Here is a 24,076-nt window from a genome sequence, read left to right on the forward strand (position 1 = left end):
TTTGTTGATTGTGTCCTCTGGTTTTTAAAATGTTCCCCCAAAACAAAGCAAAAAAGTAAGCTTTGCTATCCCCGTAGTTCCTGTAAGTGGGTAGTTGGATGTAGATCAGTGCTGTTCAATAGAGATATAGTATGAGCCACATGTGTAACTTTTAAAAGGTGAAATTAATTTTAATACTATATTTTTTTAACTCAGTATATCCAAAAGAATTATTTCAATGTGTAAACAGTAGAAAAATTATTGATGAGATATTTAACCATCTCTCTGTACTAAGTCTTCAAAATTCATTGTCTATTTTAAGCTTCCAGCACGTCTCAATTTGGATGCTAAAATTTCCTCAAAAATACTTGATCTGTATTTAGATATCCTAAAACTTACAATTGAAAAAGGAAAGCCACATACCCAAGTTGTTCCAAATATACTTAGAAGTTTTGTAGTAACTGAATTGAGTATCAGTTTTTAAATTAGCTAGCATTCAATAAAATTAAAACTTTAGTTCTCTGTCGCACTAGCTGCATTTTTCATACTCAGTAGTGACATGTGGCTTGTGGCCACTGTATTGGACAGCTCAGATCTAGAGGTTTGATTAGATTCAAGTTTTGGGGTTTATTTTGGTCAAGACTACTTCATATGATGTTACTTCATCAGGAGGTTTATAATGTCTGGTCAGTGGCACTTTTTGTGTGGCTTGCAGCCATGATGATTATTGCCTACATCCATTACATAATTCATCAGGGGTTGCAAAATGGTCATCTTATTCTATCATTTCTTTATTAGCTGGAATACTGTAAAGAGATTTCCTCTCATCAGTTATTTGGTTACCCTGAGGTAGTTTGTACAGGAAAGGCAAGATATATGTGCTTGATTCTTTCCCTTTATTTACCAGTTTATAAAATAATGAGTTGGTTCTTTGGCATTGTTAAGATTTGTCCACTGAGTTGTTTTTGTGTTATTATGAACTTATGGATTCAAACATATTTGATGTGTTGCACTCTGTTGTGGTTATTATCCTTTTTGTTGCATCAAGTTGTTGCATCTTTGGCCAGTGGGAACTCATTCAAGTTGGCTTCTGAATAATATTGACACAACTCTAGTAGTCTTTAATATCTTCCTTGCTTTCTGGTATGTCCAGGCTCATCCTTTACAATTCCCACCCTAGATCTGGAATTAGCCGTTTCTCTGAGAAGCTCTGACTTCTTTTAGTGGGGAATGTTATTATTTAGCAGCTACCATCTGGACACTGGAATGTTCATGACTGCTGGGTTGCTCAGTGCCTCTAGAACTTTTCAGTAGACTGGGCTACAAAATGCATTTTTTTATTTTGAGGGAAAAATGTATCATGAGTTCATATTGATAGTTCCAATTAAAATTGTAATTTTCACAGTTCAACATTGATTTTATGTTTGTCTCCATATATTCTTGCTAAAAATCTTGGTTTCTAGCAAGTATTCAATAGTATATTTACTTTAGCCTATCTTATTTATGGAAAATCACAGTAAGATATTATTAGTAACAATTTGATTATTCAATGCTGTTTAAGATTTCCTTGATGTTCATTTTGTCCTCAAGCTAATGGTTCATTAGGCATGGATAGTCATGGTCCTATGTTTTAAATTGATTTGAAAGAATCTTCTGAGTGTTTAACCAGCTTAATATATAGTCAGATTTCTTTAGTTTTCATTTTTTAAAGGATTTCACTTTTTAGCATTCTGCTTTATTTTTTCCAAGTTTAATTTTGAAACTCTTCAAAGCTACAGAAAAATTGAAAGAATAGTACAGTTGAACACCATATGTTTTTCACCTTAGATTGACCAATAAACATTTTCCCAGTTTGCTTTCTCTCTTATCTATCTTGATTCCCTCCTTCCCTCTGCACTGCACACTTTTTTTGTTTTTGCTGAACCTTTTGAAGGAAGTTGTGGATGTAAACTCTAAATTCTTCAGCATGCTGGAACAAGGGATTCTCCTGCATAACCACAGTTCAATTTTATACCTAAGAAAATTAATAATAGTTTTATATCTCATATTCCACCCATATTCAAATTTCCCTAGTTGTTACAAAGTATCCTTTGTAGTAGTTTATTTTTTTTAAGCTGTGATCCAGTCAGATTCATGCATTGCTTTTGGTTGTTCTGTCTCTTTAGTTTCATTTATTTAGTTAGTTTTTTTATTTTTATTTATTTATTTATTGGCTGCATTGGGTGTTTGTTGCTACGTGAGGGCTTTCTCTAGTTACAGCGACCAGGGGCTACTCTTCATGCTGCAGGCTCCTCATTGTGGTGTGGCTTCTCTTGTTGCAGAGCACGGGCTCTAGGCACGCGGGCTTCAGTAGTTGTGGCACAAGGGCTCAGTAGTTGTAGCTCTCGGGCTCTAGAGCACAGGCTCAGTAGTTGTGGCCCACAGGCTTAGTTGCTCCGCGGCATGTGGGATCTTCCCAGACCAGGGATCGAACCCGTGTCCCTTGCATTGGCAGGCAAATTCTTTAACCATTGTGCTACCAGGGAAGTCCCGTTTAGTTTCTTTTAATGTGAAGCAGTCCCCTCACTTTTTTCCATGACATTTATCTTTTGAACTGTGTGCATGTTGTCTTGAAGAACAGGATATGTTATGGGTACATTATGGATATGTTAGTTTCCTTTCATTACTCTGTTCAATTTGTTCCTCCTAACCTTGTGTTTCCTATAAATTGGAAGTTTGAACTATTTTAGAGGCTTGATAGATTTGGGTTAAGTAATTTTTTGGCAAGAGCATTTCATTGTGTATTTCACCCCTGCGCTGGCTGTGCCTCATGGCTTACAGGATCTTAGTTACCTGACCAGGAATTGAACCTGGGCCATGACAGTGAAAGCGCCAAGTCCTAATCACTGGACCACCAGGGAATTCCCCACTGTGTACTTTATATTGCATCACACTGGGAGACACATAATATTAGGGTGTCCCACTATTCAAGATGCTAAGTTTGATCCTCAGTTAAGGTGTCAATTGCCAGTTCTCAATGCTAAGCATACACTTTTACCTTTGTAAGCAATAAGGAATCTTTAGGGTGATTCTTTGGCATCTTGTGACTATCTTGTTCCCCAACAGTTTTCTTACCCAGTGGCTTTCACATTTTGATTCTATTTAATTTTGTTTTATAATTATGTAAATTCTTCATTTGATTCTAAAACCAGAAGTATAATACAAGGTACGTGAAGAGTTTAGCTTCCTTTCTCTTGTCCAGCTTCACCTCCCTTCCTCTGTGTATGACCATTTTAGTTTTTGGATTATCTTTCTATTGTTGTATTTTTAAAATACAAATGTATTTGTATGTAGATATATTCACATTCCCTCTCTTAGATAAGAGATAGCATTCTATTGTGTACCTTTTGTATGTATTTTGCTTATGCCGTATCCACAGATCACTCCATAGCAGTATATATATATAGAGAGAGATGTTCAGAAAGGCTTTTCTAAAATGTATATATGTTCACGTCCTTCCTGTGCTTGAAGTCATTCAGTGGTACCTCACCTCCCTTGGGATAAAGTCCAAATTTTTCACAAGGCCTAAAAGGCCCTTTGTCATCAGGCTTCTTCATGTGCCTCCAGCCTTGTCTCCTTGCCCAGCGCACATGCACAAGCCCAGGTGGCGAGCACACATGCGCACACACACACACAGTTGCTATTATTGCTGTGTTGAATTGCCCTTTATTTGTTTGGCTTTTGTTTTGTTTGTTTGTTTTTGGCTGCACTGTGTGGCATGCGGGATCTTAGTTTGCCAATCAGGCATTGAACCTGGGGCCCGGCAGTGAAAGCACTGAGTCCTAACCACTGGACTGTTAGGGAATTACCCTGTTTGGCTTTTGGAGTTCATTAAAGTTGATTACTTTTTCGAATTGCTTTGATTTCCTTGAATGAACCATGAATAAACCCTGGTTTTTTGTGTGATATTCCTGTCTGCATAGAAGACTATTCCTTCTCTGTCCTCACCATTCATCCTATAGACCAGAGCTTAAAAATGTTCCTGGAAGCCTTCCCTAGCCCCAGTGTCTGAGTTAGGTTCCCCTCTTGTGTGCTGATCCATTACCGTCTGTTTATCATTGTTTGGTTATCATTGTTTGGGTATTCACCATACAGTGTTCTGATTGCTTACTTATATGCATTCCTCTATTAGTCCATGAGCTCTATGAGCACAGGAGCCATGGCTCACAGGATATAAGGGGCCAGTGCCTGGCATTGGAAGGCATTCAGTAAATATTTATTGACTAAAAGTAGCAGAAAGGCACAAGCCCAGACATGCATCGCAATATTCATAAGACCTAAAACCAAGTTCAAATCGAATTTGCTCAGGTGTAGTGATCTGAGCAGAAAATGTGAGTTGCCTTGTTCATTGTAGAGCTGTAAGTGGAGTCCAGACCAGCCTGTGTGGGAGCCTCTAGGTCACCCCTGGGATGGTGCTGACTCACGGCCTGGACTGAGAGCCAGAGAGGGGCACCACCAGCTGCTCCTCCTGAGAGATGGAGAGGTTGACAGGGCCTGGGGTAAGGGCTAGAGATGAGAAGAAAGACGTCAGCCTACAGTTTCTAGGGACAGTGGGAATGGTTACTGTGGGCAGGCCCTGATGAGAGGAGCAGGCTTAGGGAAAAAGAACCTGCCTTCTGCATGGGAGCAGGTCCCCAGGCCCCTGCTCGATCAGGTATCTCTGTAGGGGCCTGGCCCTTCTTGATGTTGCTGGGTCTGGGGTTTGCAGGATGCCCAGGCCGAGGAGGAGATCAAGCAGGAGATGAACACACTGCAGCAGAAGCTGAATGAGCAGCAGAGTGTGCTCCAGCGTATTGCTGCCCCCAACATGAAGGCCATGGAAAAACTGGAAAGTGTCCGAGACAAGTTCCAGGAGACCTCAGACGGTAAGGGGTTCCTCTTTTACTTGGTCCTAAGATGAAGGCAGGTGGCTGGAGGTATGGCAAGGGCCTGTTATACATCACAATAGCTCCTGTTTTTACATGCTTTCTTACTCGAAACTCCCAAGACCCCTAAACAGTAGGGATTATCACACCTGTTTTATAGAGTAGAAAACTGCTGAGGTTTAGAGAGAATGAATGACCTGCCTGAGGTCACACAGCTGGTTGCTGGTAGAACCCAGGGAAGAATCCATGTTATGTGGCTGAAAGCCCATGTTTCTTCCTTTGCACTATGTGGCTGGCGCACTGGTTACAGGTGATTGTGGAACTGTCTTCCTGGGCCCCTCCCCAGGCATTCCTCTCCCTGTGGGATGTCCCCGCTCTGTGGATTGTCACTTGTAGGTCATTTTTGCCAGGGCATGGTCCTCGGTCTTGGCCGAGCCTGGGTACTGAGGGGGTCACCTGTCTTTCCCTTGTGACAGAGTTTGAGGCAGCTCGAAAGCGAGCCAAGAAGGCCAAACAGGCATTCGAACAGATCAAGAAGGAACGCTTTGATCGCTTCAATGCCTGTTTTGAATCAGTGGCCACCAACATTGATGAGATCTACAAGGCCCTGTCCCGTAACAGCAGTGCCCAGGTAGGCTGGAGCCCCTTACCCAGCTAGCCCCTACCCATCCTCATTTGCCCTTCCCTCTAGGATTCCTGTCCTCATCCCCATCTAGACCCAGACCCTTGACCTATCTCCTTTCTCCCTAGGCATTCCTGGGCCCTGAGAACCCTGAGGAGCCCTACTTGGATGGCATCAACTACAACTGTGTGGCTCCTGGCAAACGCTTCCGGCCCATGGACAACTTGTCAGGGGGGGAGAAAACAGTGGCAGCTCTGGCCCTGCTCTTTGCCATTCACAGGTAAGACTGTGCCCCCCCCCCCCCCCATCCCCCAAGGGCAGTTGGTGGAGAGACTGAACTGAGGCCGAGGCCACCGGAGACTCTGGGGTCCAAGCATATGCAGAGATCTGCAGAGGTGAAGATGATCTGGTGGACTCTGGATTGCATCTCTGTTTCCCTACCTACTGTAGCATATCTGGCCTTGGTTTTCTGGACCTGCCTTCCCAATCCACCCTCATCCATTCAGCATGCGCTCCCCCGCATGTATTCAGTCCCATCTCCAGGCTTTTGCTTACATGGTTGCTGGCTCATAAGCCCTTTTCATGCAAATCTAGCTTGGCCATCACCTACCACCCCTTCACATCTCATTCTACTCCTCCTATTCCTCTAGGAAGCCTGCTTTGACCACTGTGGCATACCCTGACCTCCCCTTCCTGAATGCCAAAAGTACTTGAATCTGACTACCCCCTACAACTTAGTGCTTGATTGTATAGCATCATTCAGTGAGCATTTCTTGAGGGCTGCTCTGTATCAGACCCTGTTGGGAGATTAGGGACACAGATGAGTCAGATATGGTTCCTGTCCTCATGGTCTAGTGGAAGCCAGATGTGTAAATAGACAACTAAATGTAACCGAGTGAGCCAGATGTGTAAATAAACAGCTAAATGTAACCAGCTGAGCGTGTGCACTGTGGATGCACAGAGGAGAGCCACCAACCCAATCTGGGAAGGTGTGGGTAGCCAGGAAAGGCTTTCAAAGGCAGCTGACACTTGAACAGGAAATGCAAAGGATAAGTAGAAGTTAGCCAGGGAGACCAGTAGGCATTCCAAGGCAGAGGGTACAGCATGTGCAGAGGCAGGGAGACATGGTTTGAGTGGGTGGGGTAGACCTCCAGGTAGCTTGGTTGCTGTGGCCAGAGCCTAGGACAGCTTTATCTTCCCAGCCAACCTGGACGCTCCAGAGAAGACAATGTCTTCTGTTCTGCGGCATCCTGGAGCACAGGGCTGGATGCAAAGTAGGGCTTATTTGGTGTATTGGCCTTTAGGGGCTCAGGCAACATGCAGACCTGTGTTGTTTAGTCTCTGAAGAAATGGAAGGGGGTGCTGGCCTGTGTGATAGGCCCTGGGGCTGTCATGCCCCACTGCTGCCCCCATCAGTGTCAGCTCACCTACTGGTTCCCTCCCAGCTACAAGCCAGCCCCCTTCTTCGTCCTGGATGAGATCGATGCTGCCCTGGATAACACCAACATTGGCAAGGTGGGTGCAAGGAAAGTGGAGCCTGGGAGGGAGGCCCCCAGGTCGGGGCTGGGTTTCAGGGAACAACTCCTGAGTGCGCCCTAGCCGTTCCTGCTGCCTGTTCACTGTGCCCGGGAGGCTGGGCCCAGGGTCGTCTGCACTGTACTAGTCAGTGGCCTCCTCTCAGCCTCTCTTCCCCCAACCCTCCACCCCCTACCCTACCCCACCCCATCTGCCTCTGGTTCTGGACTGGATAAGACAGGGAGTGTTAGGGCTTTGACCCTGCTAAGTGCTCGGCGGCCCCTCCCACAGGTGGCAAATTACATCAAGGAGCAGTCGACTTGCAACTTCCAGGCCATCGTCATTTCTCTCAAGGAGGAGTTCTACACCAAGGCTGAAAGCCTCATTGGAGTCTACCCTGAGGTAGGGCGGGCCTGGCTCAGGAGCCAGCCCCCACTCCCTGCCTGACTCCCCAGGGCAGGAAGGGAAGGCTACAGTGGAGGGGCACAGGGGAGGGGGAGCATAGGGACTCAGGTCCTGAATGGCCATCTGGGCTTGTTGGAGCCCTATCCTGGAGGCTTAGCCAGCCCATCTGGGCAAGGCCATTGCATTTGGGGACAGGTGGAAAGGCCAGGCAGAGGCGGCCAGACAGCAGAGAAAAGGAGGAGAGTGCAGAGATAGGCAGGGAGAGAAGGCACATGGGACTGAGCACATCCTCTCACACCCAGAGAACCATTGCCTGGGCTTTGGGCAGGTATGTAGGGAGGAGGGTTTGAGGCCCCCCAGTCCTGGGGCGCTAGACCCCTCTTAATTCTCTCCTTACAATTTTATTTTTCTTTTTCTCCCTCCTCCTTCAGCAAGGGGACTGTGTGATCAGCAAAGTCCTGACCTTCGACCTCACCAAGTACCCAGATGCCAACCCCAACCCCAATGAGCAGTAGCAGTAGTTCTGCCCTCCTGCCCTGTCTGGATCCCTAAGCTGCCCCTCTCCCAATCTCTGGATACTTGGCTCCCAACCTTCCCCATCTCCTGTCCCTGTTTGGTATAATCATGGGATTTAGGCCCTGCTATCAAGCACGAAGAGGAACAGAGGTGATGTTAGTTCTGGAGCAAAAATTCCTGAGCTTCAGGGAGCATCCTGGCCTCTGGAAGGAGGTGCTGAGCTGAGCTGAACTGAGCTGAACAGGGCCATCTGTCCATCCCCCCTTCCGCCATCCTGGACCTTCCCCCATCACCCATAGTCATGGGTCCCTTGGACCCCCTTGCATTTTGCTCGTGTGTGGGTATGTATGTGTGTGTATATGTGTCTGCATGTGCGTGTGTGTGTGTGTGTGTGTGCCAAATAATAAAGATATTGGAGACCCATTTTAGAAGGAGCCTAGGCTGAATTTGATTCCAAGAGAGCTTAGTATGACAGCACCCCAGAGCTGGGCAAGGATATTCCAGACCTCATAGGATTCAGGCAGTTATGTGAAACTGCCCTCATTCACTCATTCATGTTTTCATTCATTTTGTATGTTTATCAGATACATACTGAACACCCTCTATTTGTCAGGCTCTATGTTAGGAATACAGAATTGAATCAGGCATGATCTCTACCCTCCTACTAAGGAGATGCTAGTGGGTTCATGAGTTCCTGTGGTTAGCTGAATCATATATAGGTGCTTTGAATTTTAGAAGAGAATGAGCGCCTCCAGACTTCCTGGAGGTCACATTTGAGCTGGACCTCGACAAGTTGGTAGGATTACTTGGGTACTAGGAACAGAGCCTGGGCTCTGGGGATAGTTCTAGTCCCATGTTTTATCACTTGCTAGTTTGATGCTGGGCAAGTCATTTGACCTTTCTGTGCCTCAGTTTCCTCATCTATAAAATGGGGCTAACAGTATTTACCTACCTCATAGGATTTAATGATGTCAAACTCCTCACTGGAGGCCTTATCCCTGCATGGAGCTCACTAGGTGCCAACCCCTCAGAATACAAGCCTTCTCATGCATAACCCCTGAGGGCTTCTGATCTCAGTTGTTAGGAACAGAAGGAGCCTTCAAATCTGGGAGATACTGAATGCCCTGGTCATTGGGGAAGTTCCAGGGCACTGATGGGGTTTACCTGGTAAGTCGAGGGCCTAAGGAACCCTATAGCTTCAGTCGTGTATGATAACTGAGTGCCTAGCCTGGGTTGTGAGGAAGTAGGGGAGAGCTAGCCTGGGATACATCCTGGCTGAATGTGTGTGGTGTCCCTTTTGGGAACTAACCGCATTAGTTGCAGGGACTGTGCAGAGGCAGCACAAGTCTGCTGCCATGAGGTCAGTCTTTGCTTGTTCACGTATACCGTTAGACCATCACCTTGTCCTGATCTGTATACTACATTTTTGTTTTTTTAAAGTTGTCAGTTCTGATTACCCAAGTAAAGCATGAATCCATTTTCTAAGAAATTAGGTTGTTGCAAATAAAGCTTGCTTCATTCAACTACCATTCGCCCTCCCGCTCTTAATTGCTATAATGTCTGTTGTACACCCATCTCGACCTTGTTTTAAGACCTTTACTTTTGAGTTCATTGAAAGTACTTTGTTTAATGCGGATGTTGTATTGAATCATTCTGCAATTTTCTTTCTTTGCTTAGCAATGTTTTTGAGATCTATGCATGTTGCTAAATGTAGATACAGTTCATCCTTTGTAATTGTTATGTGGATTGCCATGATGTGACTCTAGCATGTTTTATTTACCCCTTTCTCATGTGATAGACAGTAAGACATTCCTGTTTTTGCTGTTATAGGATACTACGCAGGAGCATCGTGTGTGTGTGTGTGTGTGTTGTGTGTATGTGAGAGAGAGAGAGAGAAAATTTACCCAGGCTTGATTCCTACAAGTTGAATTGCAGAATTGTAGGCTATTTATATTTTTGTTTTTAATAGGTACTTCCAGATTGCCCTCCTGTACTATTTACTCAGTATTTTCCTTGAGGTTGTCTTAGGTCTAATATTGTTATCTACTTCAGTTTCATCCTAAGTAGCGATAACCGTGAAGCTATGGGTTTGATGTGCTTTGTATTTTCTAATACATATTAAAAGGGATAACTATCAATACAAAATAAATTTGTTTGTGTTCAACCAAAGAAGTCACATACCACTAGTGGTATGTGTGCTATAATTTGGGAAATGCTGGCATATGTAGAAGAGCACAACTGGGGAATCACCCTGGTTCAAATCCTAGCTGTAGAAACTTGAGCCCATTAATTAGTACACCTCCCTGAGCCTCGGTTTCCTCACACAGGAAAGGAGATAATGTACACCTACCTTGCAGCGGTGTAAGGAAGATGAAATATATCTGAAGCAATTTGGCTGGTGTCTAGGTCATCACAGGCCTTTAAAGGTAGCAATTGTTATTCTTCCCACTTTACAGATGAGGAGACTGCGGCCCAGGAAGGTTAAGTAACCCAGCTACCAGGTAACAATGAGGGTTTGAACTCAGGCCCTCCAGTTCAGTCTTGTGCTTTCTCCACTGTGGCAGTGATTATTAGCCTTGGCTGTGCACCGGAATCACCTGTGAAGCTTTTTCTTTTTCCTTTGGTTTCTTTTTTGGTCACGCCACACGACTTGCAGGATCTCAGTTCCCTGACCAGGGCTTAAACCTGGGCCATGGTAGTGAAAGCCCAGAATCCTAACCACTAAGCCACCAGGGAACTCTCTCTTTCATTTTTAGAAATCAAAGCAATATATACACCAGTTAGAAAATAAAATAGTACAGAAGGGCTTATAATGAAAAGCAGCAGTTCCCTGCTGCATCCCCATGTCCAAAGGATGTGGAGCTCCTTGCTCTGGTCCCACCCCTGGAAATCTGATCCAGTAGGTGTGGATAATAATCTGGGTAATTAATCCCTCCCTCACAAGGTAGAAAGCATTACATGAGATGCCACGGGCTAAGGCCCTGGCACATAGGAACATAAGTGCTATAAAGGATTTAAATCCTGAGGGTCAGAGAGGTGAGGTGACTTGTCTGAGGTCCCAGTGGTTTGGTGGCAGAGCCTAGACTTCAACTGGGATCTCTGTGCTTGCCCAGTGCTTTCCCTTGTGCCACACTGCCTCCTATCATCACAAGGCAACATTTGCTCAGTGCAAGCTCTGCCTAGAGAAGAGCAGACACCGTGGTGTGTTTCCAAGAGCCAGCTGGATCTGAGTAGAATCCCTAGGGCTAGTTGGAGAACACTAGGTTGACTCCCTTAAGTTCTGGACCTGGTAGCCTTAGTCTCGGGACACAAACATGAGTCAAATCCTTATCCTGTCTTTGAGGAGCTCACTGTCTAGTTGGGGAGGCAGTTCATAAAACACTGCAATCAGTGCTCTCAGGAGCATGGATAAAGGAGAAGCATCTAGCTTAGGTAGAGGTTCAGGGAAGACGTCCTCTAGTCTAGGAAGTGATACCTGAGCTGACTCTTGAGGGACTGGCAGGAATTAGCCAGTTGAGGAAGTGGAAGGAATTTCCAGGTAGGGGAACAGTATGCACAAAGACCTGAAGGCAAGAAACAGCCCAGCAATTCAAAAATACTGAAGCATAAGATTTTCTGGGCTGGGGAAAAGCAGCAGGAAATGAAACTGGAGAGGTAGTCAGGAACCAGATTTGAAGAGGGTCATAAGAGCCTGGCTACAGAGCAGATGTACCTTGTAGGACAGTGTGGTTCTCAAGCTGGCTCTGCACCAGAAACACAGGGCATCCTGGGCTCCAGCTTCTAAAAATTCAATTTCCATAACTGGTGGGCGCCTCAGTATCTGGAGTGCTTATCAAAAGGTCAGCACATAACTCTAGGGTACAGCCAGGTTTGGGAACTGTGGGTTGGAGGCAGCAGGGGAGCCGTGGAATAGTTTTAAGCAGAGGAGACTCCAGATGTGATTTTAACAAACCTCTTTCTGGGCAGCCGGTGTGGAAATAGGTTAGATGCTCAAACTGTATGCTCCCGGGTCTGTAGTTTCCCTGTTGTTCAGTTCTCGCACTGTTTTATATTTGCTTGTATTATCTCTCTGAATAAGCTATAAGCGCCACAAGGGCGGGCCTGGGGTTGTCTTGCTACTGGTATATCCCCAGCAAAAAGCACTCTGCCTGACCCAGAACAGGCACCCAGTAAATAGTTTTTGAATGAATGAAAGCATGAACAAATGTGTTTGTGAGGGAGAGAATGGAGACAGGTTAGTTAGGGAACTATTGAAAATACTAGGCTTACTCAAGGGTAAGGGCAGTGGGAATGGATTGGAGATGATAAGATGTAAACTGTTAAAGGAAGATGATGAAGCAGACTTGGTGACTGGTTATTGGATGTGGAGGGTGACTGAGCGGATAGAATGAATACTCGTTAATAGCCAAGACTCCCACCCTATCCCAGTCATTCTCCTTCCTCATCCATCTTAATGAGAATCTCCTTCCAGCCTCCTCAGCAACTGGAATTCCTCAAGTTAGGTAAACATTCTGTGTGCTGTGTGGTCTCTCCCTCCCCCTGGCCATTGATTCATTCATCAAGTTCAATAAATCTTGGCTAAGCACCTCCTGTGCTCTTCCAAGCCAGGACTCTGATTCCCTCTTTCCTACCTCAGATGTTTTTGAGGGCTTCCCCAGACAAGACTTACATCCCTTATACAGTAACCTAAAGGCAGATACCCAGATGTCAGACCCGTAAGGGAACTTACAGGCTTTGTCCAGCCCCCTCCTGAGGCTCTCAGAGGGGAAGGAACTTGCCCAAGGCCCCACTACTAGGAAGTGTTGGACCCAGAACTGGAACCTGTTTCCTTTCTACATTGTCCCTAGAGCCTTGATTTCTCCCATTGCAGATCAGGACAGGCAGAGGAGGCCAAGAAGAAGGTGGGCCTTAGGTTGGCCTTAAAGGTCGGTGTACTGGACAGGCCAACAATAAGCTTACCAATTACACTGCCCCCTTCTGGAAGCCCTCAGCAGACCTGCCGTGCCCACAGTCCCTTCTAAGGGGTTTCTTAAGCATGAGTTGCCATGCTCTGTACCATGTGACCTCACAATCCTGGCCACAGATGGTTAAGTTGGGGTAGTATCTTACTCAAGGACAGCCAATCTCTAAGTTGGCCAGGAGCCTATTAGGCGGTCTGGTGTAAGAACTCCGCCTCCTAGTGATGGCCTTTTGGGGATGGCAAATGTATGAAACAGATCCTTTTTCAGGGAGGCTGAATGTGAGGCATTAAGAAGTAAACAGTTAGACTTCAGCAAGGCAGGAGTGGTGGTGGATGAGGGGTGTCAGAAACTGAACAACGAAAGCAAGGAGAAAGGTGCAGAAATCATGAGACATGAGAATGTGGGGCCACAGGTAGCAGAAGCCATGAAGCAGCAAGACAATGGGCCAAAAGGACACAGAAGCCATGAAGCAATAGGAGCCATGATGTAGCAGTAGCCATGAGGAACAGAAACCATGAGACAAAACCCTGAATCTGTGAGATCCACGAAGCAGTAGAAGGCTTGAACAGACAAGATCCATGAGGCAGCAGAAGCAATGAGACTGCAAGAGCCACAAGGTAACTGCAACCACGTGGCAGCGAGGCAACAGGAATCAAAGGGGCAGTGGGATAGACAAGGCAAGCAGAAGTTGCAGCACAAAGAAGCCCTGGATTAATTGGAACTGAAGCCCCAGAAGCCAGGAAGCTGCAGGAGCCAGGAGGCCCAGAAGCTGTGAGGCCCCGAAGGCCATGGGCTATCGAGGAGGGGAGCAGAGAAAAGGTAGTCAGTAGCAGTAGGAGGAGTATAAATACTGCCAGAAAGAAGTTGAGTCACCATTTTGGGAAGCACTAGAGAAGGGAGCAACAGATGCCTGCAGCTGAGGGGGTGACAAGATAAGCCAGGCTCTAGAGCTGCTTTGGATCATGAACCATTTTCAAGTTTCTGTTCTGTGAGGCTGCCTGTGTAGCTGTTTTTGTCTTCCTTATTTCCCTGTGAATGCTTCAATAAATCTCCATCACTAACCTGAGTGTGTCTGTTCCTTGTAATCTAAAAGAGGTTAACACTGGTGTGCACTTTAGATGGGTGAAGAGCAGGGCAGAAGGTCTTCCAGGTGGGTTTGAACCAAGACAGGTGGGAATTCATTCTTCTCTCATACCCTCACTGGCACAGGCACTTTTCATTCACTCATCGATTTCTTTTCCTCCTTAATCCATCCAGTCATCATTCATTTATTCACTTATTCATGTATAACTCATTCACTTATTAACTTACTCATTCATGCATTAATATAAGCATTTACTCATTTGCTTATTCTTTCCAGTATTCACTCGGTCATAACTTTTCCATCCATTCATTCAGCAAGCACACATTGAGTTCCTGCTGCATGTCAGGCCCTATGCTCCAGGAATTCACAGTTTACCTGGGGACTCAAGTAAGCAGATAAGTGCACCAACTGTGACAAATGATCTAACAGAAGTCTAGATGAAGCAGAGTAGAGAATATAAGACCACTGGATGGTTCTTCCTGGGGTGGGGTGGCATGGAAGGAGTACTCAGGAAAGCCTTTATAGAGAAGGGGGCACTTGAACTGAGTCTTGAAGGTAGAGCTGCTGTTTACCATATAGAAAGGGGGGGGAAAGAATATTTCAAGCAGAAGAGCTGCCTAAGCAAAGTTATATGAAGAGTGTGAAAGCACATGCATTTTGAGGGGAGCAGTGGAAGAATTGGAAGCCAGGCAGTCAAAGCTTAGCTTTGATTCTATGGGCAATGGGAAGCTGTAGAAGGGTTTAAAGCGGGGAAGTGATAGTCAGATTGGTATTTTAGGAAGATCACTCTGGTAGCTGGTGTGAAGGATGGTTGGGGGCATGAAACATTGACCTGAATAACATACTTGAAGAAAGAACATCTAAGTGTCATAATTAGAGGCATGAATGAAGACTCAGGAGTCACCGAGGAGGGATGAAGTTCTGCCCGGGGACTAAGGAAGACTTTTTGGAGGAGGTGGCATTTGAGCTGAGCCTTGAATAGGGAAGATTCCAACTAGTGGAGATAGGGAGTAATTTTTTTTCCAAGCAAGGAGACGAGTATAAGTATGGCAAGTTTGGGCTAACGGATATTCCAGTTTGACTGCCATCAAGCTGCATTTAAGGGAGAGGCAGGAAGGGAGACCACAAGGTTTCTCAAAGATTTTTATATTCTGCTACCATTAGGTCTGCAGGGACAAGGGAATTTGAGGGGAGGGAGTAAGTGGTGGGGAGGAGTATCCTTTTTCTGTTTTTAAAAATTAATTTTAAATACATGTTCATTTTAAAAAAGAAGTAGTGCATGCACGTTGTTCAGAAAACAAATCAGTAAGCAAATCAGTACAAAAGGAAATGAAGAGTCTACTGACCCACACATCCCCACCCCCATTCTACCACGTTTAGTTATTAGCAACCACTTTTAGTTATTTCTTCTTTCTTTCTTTTTATTTATTTATTTATTGGCTGTGTTGGGTCTTCATTGCTGTGCTCTGGCTTTCTCTAGTTGTGGCGAGTGGGGGCTACTCTTCTTTGCAGTGCGAGGGCTTCTCATTGTGGTGGCTTCTCTTGTTGCAGAGCATGGGCTCTATGTGCATGGGCTTCAGTAGTTGTGGCATGTGGGCTCAGTAGTTGTGGCACATGGGCTTAGTTGCTCCGTGGCATATGGGATCTTCCCGGAGCAGGGAAGGCAGATTCTTAACCACTGCGCCACCAGGGAAGTCCCTTAGTTATTTCTTCTGATTGTTATCTCCATATCTAAATAATGTCATGTGATTTGTCTTTTATCAATGTCAGACATTACCCATTGGCCTCCTGCTATGACAGATAAGGGTTTGGATAATTTACACCAAGTTCAACTCTTGTCCTCCCTGCTTCTAATATAATTTAGTTTCTCTGTTAGATAATTCTCTGAATTTAAGCAACGCAGTGATTCCTTGTTCCGTGAGCGAGAGACAATTTTTCTTGACCAGAACTTTGTTAGATGAGAATATCTTTACTTTTTGCCTTCTTCCCCACTGTTCAACCTCCCAAATTCTGTCATCTGGTCTTTTATATGTCAAAGTTGGTAACATTGAAATCTGTTCTGTAAACATGATTAAAGGCTTTTTCTGTGTGTTTTGTCTGTAGTTGAATAGTTTGATTCTAAAAGTTTAAAAGCAATAAACAGTTATTATATTACTATGACTGTAAATATTGTTCATTGCAGAGCCAATTAATATACTTTTATAATTTTTTCCTTGTAGCAGTTTTTAGCTTTTCCTGAAGTTTCTAATTCTTTGTTTCTCTTTCACTATTTTACTCTTTCATATATTTCATTTTTTTCTTTTCAAAAATGTCTATTACATTAAGTACATCAAACCCACGCTCCCCCCCCCCCCAAAAAAAAAAGAAAGAAAAGACCTTCTCCTTGGAGCCCTCCATCTCCTTTCTCAAATATGGACTAGTTGCTCTCTAGGCCTGATGCATGGCTGTCATTTTGGGACTTACCTTCACAGCTTTCCTTGGTTATATCCGCTATTTACTATTTCCCAGGGTTTTTGTTTTGTCTGTTTTTGCCATTGTTTTGATAGTATACATTCTCAAGTAACTTTCTCAGAAAGGTTGTGTAGGAGGTAGACTTCCTGGGTCTTTGCATATCTGAAAATATCCGTATTCCATTCTTATAGTCAGCAGAAGTTTGATTTGTTTTGGGGGTTTTTTTGGCCTCACCACATGGCATGCGGGATTTTAGTTCTCTGACCAGGGATCGAACCCATGCCCCCTGCTGTGGAAGTGCAGAGTCTTAACCACTGGACCACCAGGGATGTCCCCTAAAGTTTGAGGTTCATTTGTAGAGACACGGATGGACCTAGAGACTGTCATACAGAGTGAAGTGAGTCAGAAAGAGAAAAACAAATATTGTGTATTAACACATATATGCAGATAATAGAAAAATGGTACAAATCAACTGGTTTGCAAGGCAGAAATAGAGACACAGATGTAGAGAACAAACATATGGACACCAAGTGGGGAGGGAGGGGGTTGGGGGGGGAGTGAATTGGGAGATTGGGCTTGCCATATACACATTACTAATAAAAAAAACACAAAACTGTACACTTTAAATATATACAGTTTATTGTATGTCAAAAAATGAAAAAAAAAAAGTTTGAGGTTCAGCATCATTTTCCCACAGAATTTTGAAGGCATTGCTCCACTTTCTTCTGGCATCCAATTTTGATGATAAGAAGCCTAATATTAGTCTGAGTCTCATTGCTTTTATGTAAAAATACCCATCTCCATTTCTTCTCTCCTTCTGGGATCTCAATGACATGAATGTTAGATTTTTTCTTATAGTGTCGCAGGTCCCTGAGGCTCTGTTCACTTTTTTCCCCAGTCTCTTTTCTCTCTGTTTTCCAGATTGGATAAATTTCTATTGTTCTATATTCAAGTTAACTGATTCTTTCCTCTGTCCCCTACATTTTGCTGTTAGCCCGTCCATTGAGGTTTTTGTTTGGGTCATTGTATTTTTCAGTTCTAAAATTTCCATTTGATTTTTCTTTATATCTTCTGTTTCTTTGCTGACAGTTTCTTTTTTTTTTTCACTTGTTTTAAGCATATTCCTAATTGTACATTGAGGCATTTTTATGATCGCTCCTTAAAAACCCTTGTCAGATGATTTTTTTTTTATAAATTTATTGATTTATTTATTTTTGGCTGCATTGCGTCTTCGTTGCTATGCTCAGGCTTGCTCCAGTTGCGGCATATGGGGCCCACTCCTCGTTGTGGTGCGAGGGCTTCTCATCATGATGGCTTCTCTTGTTGCAGAGCGCGGGCTTCAGTAGCTGTAGCACGGGGGCTCGGTAGTTGTGGCTTGTGGGCTCTAGAGCACAGGCTCAGCAGTTGTGGCGCACGGGCTTAGTTGCTCTGCGGCATGTGGGATCCTCCCGGACCAGGGCTCAAACGCGTGTCCCCTGCACTGGCAAGCAGACTCCCAACCTCTGCACCACCAGGGAAGCCTGTCAGATGATTTTTAACATCTCTGTCATCTTGGTGCTGGAGTCTATTGAGTGTCTTTTCTCATTCAAGTTGAGATTTTCTTGGTTCTTGGTATGATGAGTGATTTTCTATTGAAACCTAGGCACTTTGGGTATTGTGTTAAATACGAGGATTAAATATCCTCTTTTAGCTTCTCTCCTCAGACACTGTTCCAGCAGTGAAAGAGGGGACACTGCCTTGTTACTACCAGATGGGCACGGATGTCCAGGATCCCCACTCAGCCTCTGTTCACACCCCAGAGGGAGGATTTCCTCATTACTCTTGGGTGAGGGTGGGAGTTCCCCACTCAGCCTTCTCTGACCCTACCCCAGTGAGAAGGGGGAATAGTTACTCTTTATAGCCAGCAAAGGTAGAAGTCTAGGCTCCCCACTTGGCCTTTGCTGGTGGGGCCACAATTTTTTCTGTGGTGTTTGGCTGGAGTAGAGTGGTTATTATCTAATTGCCATCTTCTCAGCACCAAGTCTGGGATATGTGAGGCAAAAAGCAAACGAAGGGAACTCACTACCATGTCTCTCCTCTGCTACTGAGGTCCCCAGCAGGTTTGCCTTCTCTCCACCTCTCAGTCTTCTTATGTTTATATGTAATGTCCCAGGATTTTAGCTGTACGTGGGGAGAGGAATAGGGAAAAGTACTTCTACTTCATCCACCCCCCCCCCCTTAAATAGTTATTTTTTGAAAACTGTATTCTTGGTATTCTAAAATTTCCTAATTATGTGTTTAAGTTTGGGGATTTGTCATTCATTGTGATGGTCATTGGTTAGGTCCCTTCATTTTGAAGTTCTTTAACTCTGAGAAATTCTCTTATTTTTTTTTTTTTTGATACATTCCTCTTTTTTGTTCTTGTTTTTGTCATTGTTGTTGTTCTCTCCTGGAACTCCTTAAAGTCGGATGTTAGACCTTCTGAATTGATCTTTTGTATTTTTATCTGTTCTCTCCACCGCTGCCACACTTCCCCCCTCCCTCCCTCTCCCTTCCCTTCCTAGCTCTCTCTCTCCCTTTTGTTTTTGTTTACTTTCTGGGACAAGATTTAACTTTATTTTCCAACTCTTCTATTACATTTCTTTTCATTTTGCCAGTCACATTTTAAAACTTTCCAAATATCCATTCATGTTATTTTTTCCTTTCTTATAGCATCCTGTTCTTGTTTAATGGATGCACTATTATCTTGAATCTCTCTGAGAATAATAGAAGTATTTTTATATTTCATTGTATTCTTTGAAATATTTATTTCCTTTGGGATTTGTTTTCCCCCATTTGCTTATTTTGGTCTCTTTCAATTTGTAGTCTTTTCTCAAATGCCTGGTGATCTATAGTTGTTTACTCATATTTAAGAATGTAGCAATAAAATTTGATAGGAAGTTCTGTGTACAGGGTACAGGGCTAGGTGACTGGTGGCTTACCTTTAGGATGATTGGAGAATAGCTGACTACTATGCTGCGCCAAAATGCAAAGATCTTTTCTCCAAGGTTGTTCAGTTTCCTTAGGTAAGAAACCTCTGGTTTTGCCTGATGGGTAGACACCCAGCTTCTGTGAATTGTACACAGTGGGGCGGGTTAACAGCTCAATATACAGCCTTCCAATTTATCTCCCTGTTTTCAGCCCCACATCTCACTCCCACTCTATATGATTCCTGGCATTGTTAAAACCCAAGGCTTCTGCAGAGAAAGATCAACTCCTTCCTCGATGGCATCACCTCCATGCATACTCCAGGCTGTGGCTTCCTCCACCATGCTTCATCAGTCACCGTTTCTCCATGTACTTCCTATCTTCCAGACATTTGTTGGAATCTCTCTTTTGCTGATGGACCTGCTCCTGATGGACATTCTCTTCATCATTGTGTTTTTATACTTTTTAAAAATTCTTTTACTATCATTTTAGCAAGGTTTCAGGTGGGAGTGGAGATAAACATGTGGTAAGTCTGCCATCTTGTCCTGGAAATCTACTAGTATACTTATAACTATTTTTTACTTTTCTGATAATAATCTTCATATCTCTAAATAACATACAATTTTTTTCTATTAACTTATTTATCACTTATAGACATTATCAGTTGACTTCCTGCTATTAATACCACCCAACTGCCCTCCTTCCATGCCCCCAATATAAACATATCATTAGTTGTATATCCTCTATTTCTTACCTTTGTACCTTTAAGTAATAGACTTACATTCCCTCTTTCAATCTCTCAACTTCTGTCATTTATACTTTTACTTTTATTTTAACAAGATTAATAATATTTACATTTTGTTCTATAACCAAAATGAAGTCATCCATACTTTGCCGACAGGTCATTCTAAAAGTTTAAAGTCAATAAAGTGTTTATGTAGTTATGATTATGTAAATGTTGTTCCTAATGCTCCAACCAGTGTACTAGGATTACATTTCTTTTCTTATATGGTTTTTTTCCCCTGGAGTTTCTAATTGCCTTTTTTTCTTGCATTGTCTGACTTTATCTCCTTCTTAAGTTGTTCAAAATTCTTAAGGAAAGTATAAAATCGTTTGAATCCCCTTTTTTCCCAGATACCTCCCTCCTGGAGCCCTCCGTCTTCCTGCTCCAATTTGGACTGATTGCTCTGTAGGCCTGCGGCACAACTGTCATCCTGGGACGTCCCTTCATTACTCTTCTGGGTTGGACCCAATCTTTCCTGGACCCCATATCTTCCTCTTTCTTAATTTACTCCTTTGTAGTGGACTCTGTAGTTGTTCTCCAACATCCGTTCCTCTCCTCCCCCATTGTATAACAACTAAGCAATTTGAGTGGGATTGACCCCATTGCCAGCTCTAGGTATAGAACTTTATGGATATAAACCAATCTGAGTTATCTCTCTCTCCCCTTTGTCATAGTGATGATTGGTTCAGAGATGATCCAATCACACTGAAACTTTTGTTCAGTTTTTGAGGGAAGAGGTAGCCTGTCTTCCCTTGGACATGAGCAAAGAAGCATGTTGCCTGGGTGCTGCTGTTAGCCATCTTGTGAACATGTGGAAGGCCTACCTGAGGATGGAGCTGACAAATGGAGAAGGCAGAGCCAAGAATTACAGAGAAATGGAACCATATTCCTGATCATACCAGGCCTGAAGTTTTCCCTGCCTATGGACTTGTCAGTTAAGTGAGCCAATAAATTGCATTTATTATTTAAGCCAGTTTGAGTTGGGTTTTATATTGTTTGCTCCTGAAAGCATTATAACTTATACTTGTTGCTGTCTCCCTTTAGAGAAGGAATGAGTGCATTTTTTGGTTATAGGAGGCACTATATTGTGAAAGCAGTTTTTTTAGAGTAAGTCTGGGAAGGAGGGTATATGTGGATGTTGGACAACCAAAGGAGTGAACTTTGTTGGCTACCTAGTTATCTAAATCGCCATCCTGTTTGAGGGGATTCCCCATCATGTGAGTCTCAGTAGGAGGCAGGCCCCCACTTACTCTATGAAAACTGATGGTAATTGGACTTCCATTCCCTGCCCACCAGGCAGCAAGGGCTGAATACTCTGTTCGTGGCTTTGAATCCAGAGTAAGCAACACAAAGGAGAGAGGGATATACAAGATTAACAGGTGGATGCTAGATTAGGAGAATATATTTGCAATGTGCAAAACTAAAAAAGGTTAATAACTAGAAAAAGAAGATAGTAAACCCAATAGGAAAATGAGCAAAGGAAATGAAGAGTAATTAACAGAAGGAAAAAACTTGTATTAACACAAGGGAAAACTTGAATACATTAAGAGATTTTCTGCAAATAGAGAAATAGAAATTAAAATAATACTGAGAAATCAATATAAGAATGGCAACATGTAGAAAGTCAGATATTATCAAGTGCTGATGAGGATGTGAGGAAAAGGAAAACTGTGGGTGGGAGTGTAACTGGTACAGGTATTCCAAAGACTAATTTGGCAGTACCTCCTGAAATTCAGTAGGTGTATGCCCTACAACCCAGCAATTGCACTCCTGGGTATATATTCTAGAGAATTCTTACACAGGTCATTAAGGAAATATAGTTGAGGTGGTTTGTTGCAGCATTGTTTGTGGTAGTGAAGAAGCAGAAGCAACTCAGGTGACCATCACTGTGGGACTGGATAAGCAAACTGTGATATATTCATAGGATGGAATACATAAAACAATAAAAAGAAAATAGTTAAATTTACATATAGTCACATAGATAGGTCTCCAAAACCTAGTGTTGAATGGAAAAGATAAAAAAGAGAATGAGATTTACAGCATAATACCATTTGTGTAAATGTAAAACCACACAGTATAATATCATGGATGTGCATATATCTAAGTAGAACTACGGAAGATGGGTTAGAAGTGTATATACATGACATACACTAGAGTTTTTCACTGAGGTGAACAGGAGAATGGGAGTTGGGGTGGGGACTGACAGGGAGAAATAATACTACAATGAAATCAAGCAAAAGCGGGGCCTTGAATGGACTGATGAAAATAATGTACCATGGACTGAAAAGCATAATTAACACAGTCGTGAAGTTGACCACGAATAAATGAGAACAGACAGAAAGATGATTAGAGTTCATCTCCAGTGGCATGTGATGGTAAGGGTCATGTTCCAGGGGTCACAGCAGTGGGACTAGCAGTGCCAATAGCAGCATTCAAACCCAGCTGTCCCCACAGTGTGGCCTTAACTGCAGCTTCTCCTGTCTGACTCTCCAGACTACTGTGAGCTACAATAATGACCTTGCAGTAAATTCCTTTTCTGCTTAACTAGAGTCAGCTTCTATTACTTGGCATCCAACAATCCTGACTGATATGTCACATATTTTGTTGGAGAACATCCTCAAGTAACTTCCTGAGAAGGTAAATTTTGGGGTCTTTGCATGTCTGAAAATGTATGAAAATGTAGCATTATTTTACCTTTACGTTTGAATGATAGTTTGTCTTTAAAATTCTATGTTAAAAATACTTTTCCTCTAAATTTTGTAGGTATTGCTTTTAGCATGTAGTGTTGCTGATTAGAAGTCGGGTTCTAATTTTTTGTTGGCAACCTGTTTTCCGTACCTCTGGAAGCTTACATTTTTTTCCTTCATACTTAAGTGTTTTGAAATATCACAATGATGTGCCCAAAAGTGTTTTTTTTTCCTCATCTGTTTTACTGGGCACCTGGTGGTTGGGCCTTTTCAATCTAGAGACTCATGTTCCCCTCCTCTAAGAAATCACTGTTTTATTTCTTTGCAAATTTTCTCTGTTCCCTTTCTAGACCTTTTGTTAGCTGGATTTTGGACCTCCTGGGTGATTGTCTTTCTCTTTTTATTTTCTCACATATTTTCCATGTTTTTGCTCTTTTGTTCTGCATTCTGGGACATTTTCTTGACTTTATCTTCTATTGAACTTTTTTATTTTTGGCAGTCATTTAAAATTTCTAAGCACTCTTTCTTATTCTCCAAATATGCCTTTTTCATAGCATCGTTTGTTTGGTTTTTTAAAATGGATGCAAAATCTTCTCTGTATGTGTGCTTAATAGAACTTTACAGGAGTCTTGGGGATAACAGATGATAATTACCAGGCCAGAAAGGAAAACTGTAAATGGATACCAGATATTACCTCACCCATGCCCCTCTGAAGGGGGCCGCTTACTAGATGTCCCTAACCTGATATCATGTGTGAGAGAGATTATTATCCACCAACTGCATGGTTTTTGGCCATACGCTCCCAACCTGAAGTCCAGATCTCCAGCTCTCACCTTGACATCAGAGAGAGGAGAGGTCATTGTTCCGTTCCCCACTCCCAGGCCAACTGTACTTCCTGTGCCAGCACGACACTCCCCATATCCATTTTCTTTCTGGGACATTCTCACACCTACTTCCCACAGTGGTGACCTGGTCCCTGTGTCCTACACAAGGCAATCACAGTAGTCAGCAGCGCATTTCACAGGGTGGATTGTTTTTAATGTTAAATAACAATATATGTAGTGGAAACAGTAATCCAGCCTAGTTCTTTTTTACAGCCTTTCCTCCAACAGGAGCCAACAGCAATCCAAGCCTGCACATTTTCTGATGGTCCAAATGCGTATCTTCTGTGAGCAAAAGCCTGGGCAAAAATATGCACGTACATCTCTCAGGAACAAATAAT

General features: G+C 43.3%; 1 protein-coding gene across 5 annotated transcripts in view; it reads left to right on the plus strand.

Annotated features, from left to right (window-relative positions):
- The window catches only part of SMC1A (structural maintenance of chromosomes 1A), a 60,589-nt gene extending 37,764 nt beyond the window's left edge, over positions 1-22,825 (plus strand). For 3 of the 5 annotated variants that reach the window (XM_057717528.1, XM_057717525.1, XM_057717527.1), the window contains exons 20-25: positions 4,727-4,883; positions 5,360-5,514; positions 5,634-5,785; positions 6,951-7,020; positions 7,312-7,422; positions 7,857-16,972. In XM_057717528.1, coding sequence (XP_057573511.1) covers positions 4,727-4,883; positions 5,360-5,514; positions 5,634-5,785; positions 6,951-7,020; positions 7,312-7,422; positions 7,857-7,940 — 729 coding nt within the window. In that variant the 3' untranslated portion in view covers positions 7,941-16,972. Of the gene's footprint in view, positions 1-4,726; positions 4,884-5,359; positions 5,515-5,633; positions 5,786-6,950; positions 7,021-7,311; positions 7,423-7,856; positions 16,973-20,517 lie in introns of those variants that run through there. The other 2 variants (XM_057717529.1, XM_057717526.1) reach the window with 2 other exon arrangements.
- The last annotated feature ends 1,251 nt before the right edge of the window (positions 22,826-24,076 follow it).

The sequence above is a fragment of the Hippopotamus amphibius genome, chromosome X, assembly GCF_030028045.1.
Source record: "Hippopotamus amphibius kiboko isolate mHipAmp2 chromosome X, mHipAmp2.hap2, whole genome shotgun sequence".
Taxonomy (NCBI): Eukaryota; Metazoa; Chordata; class Mammalia; order Artiodactyla; family Hippopotamidae; genus Hippopotamus; species Hippopotamus amphibius.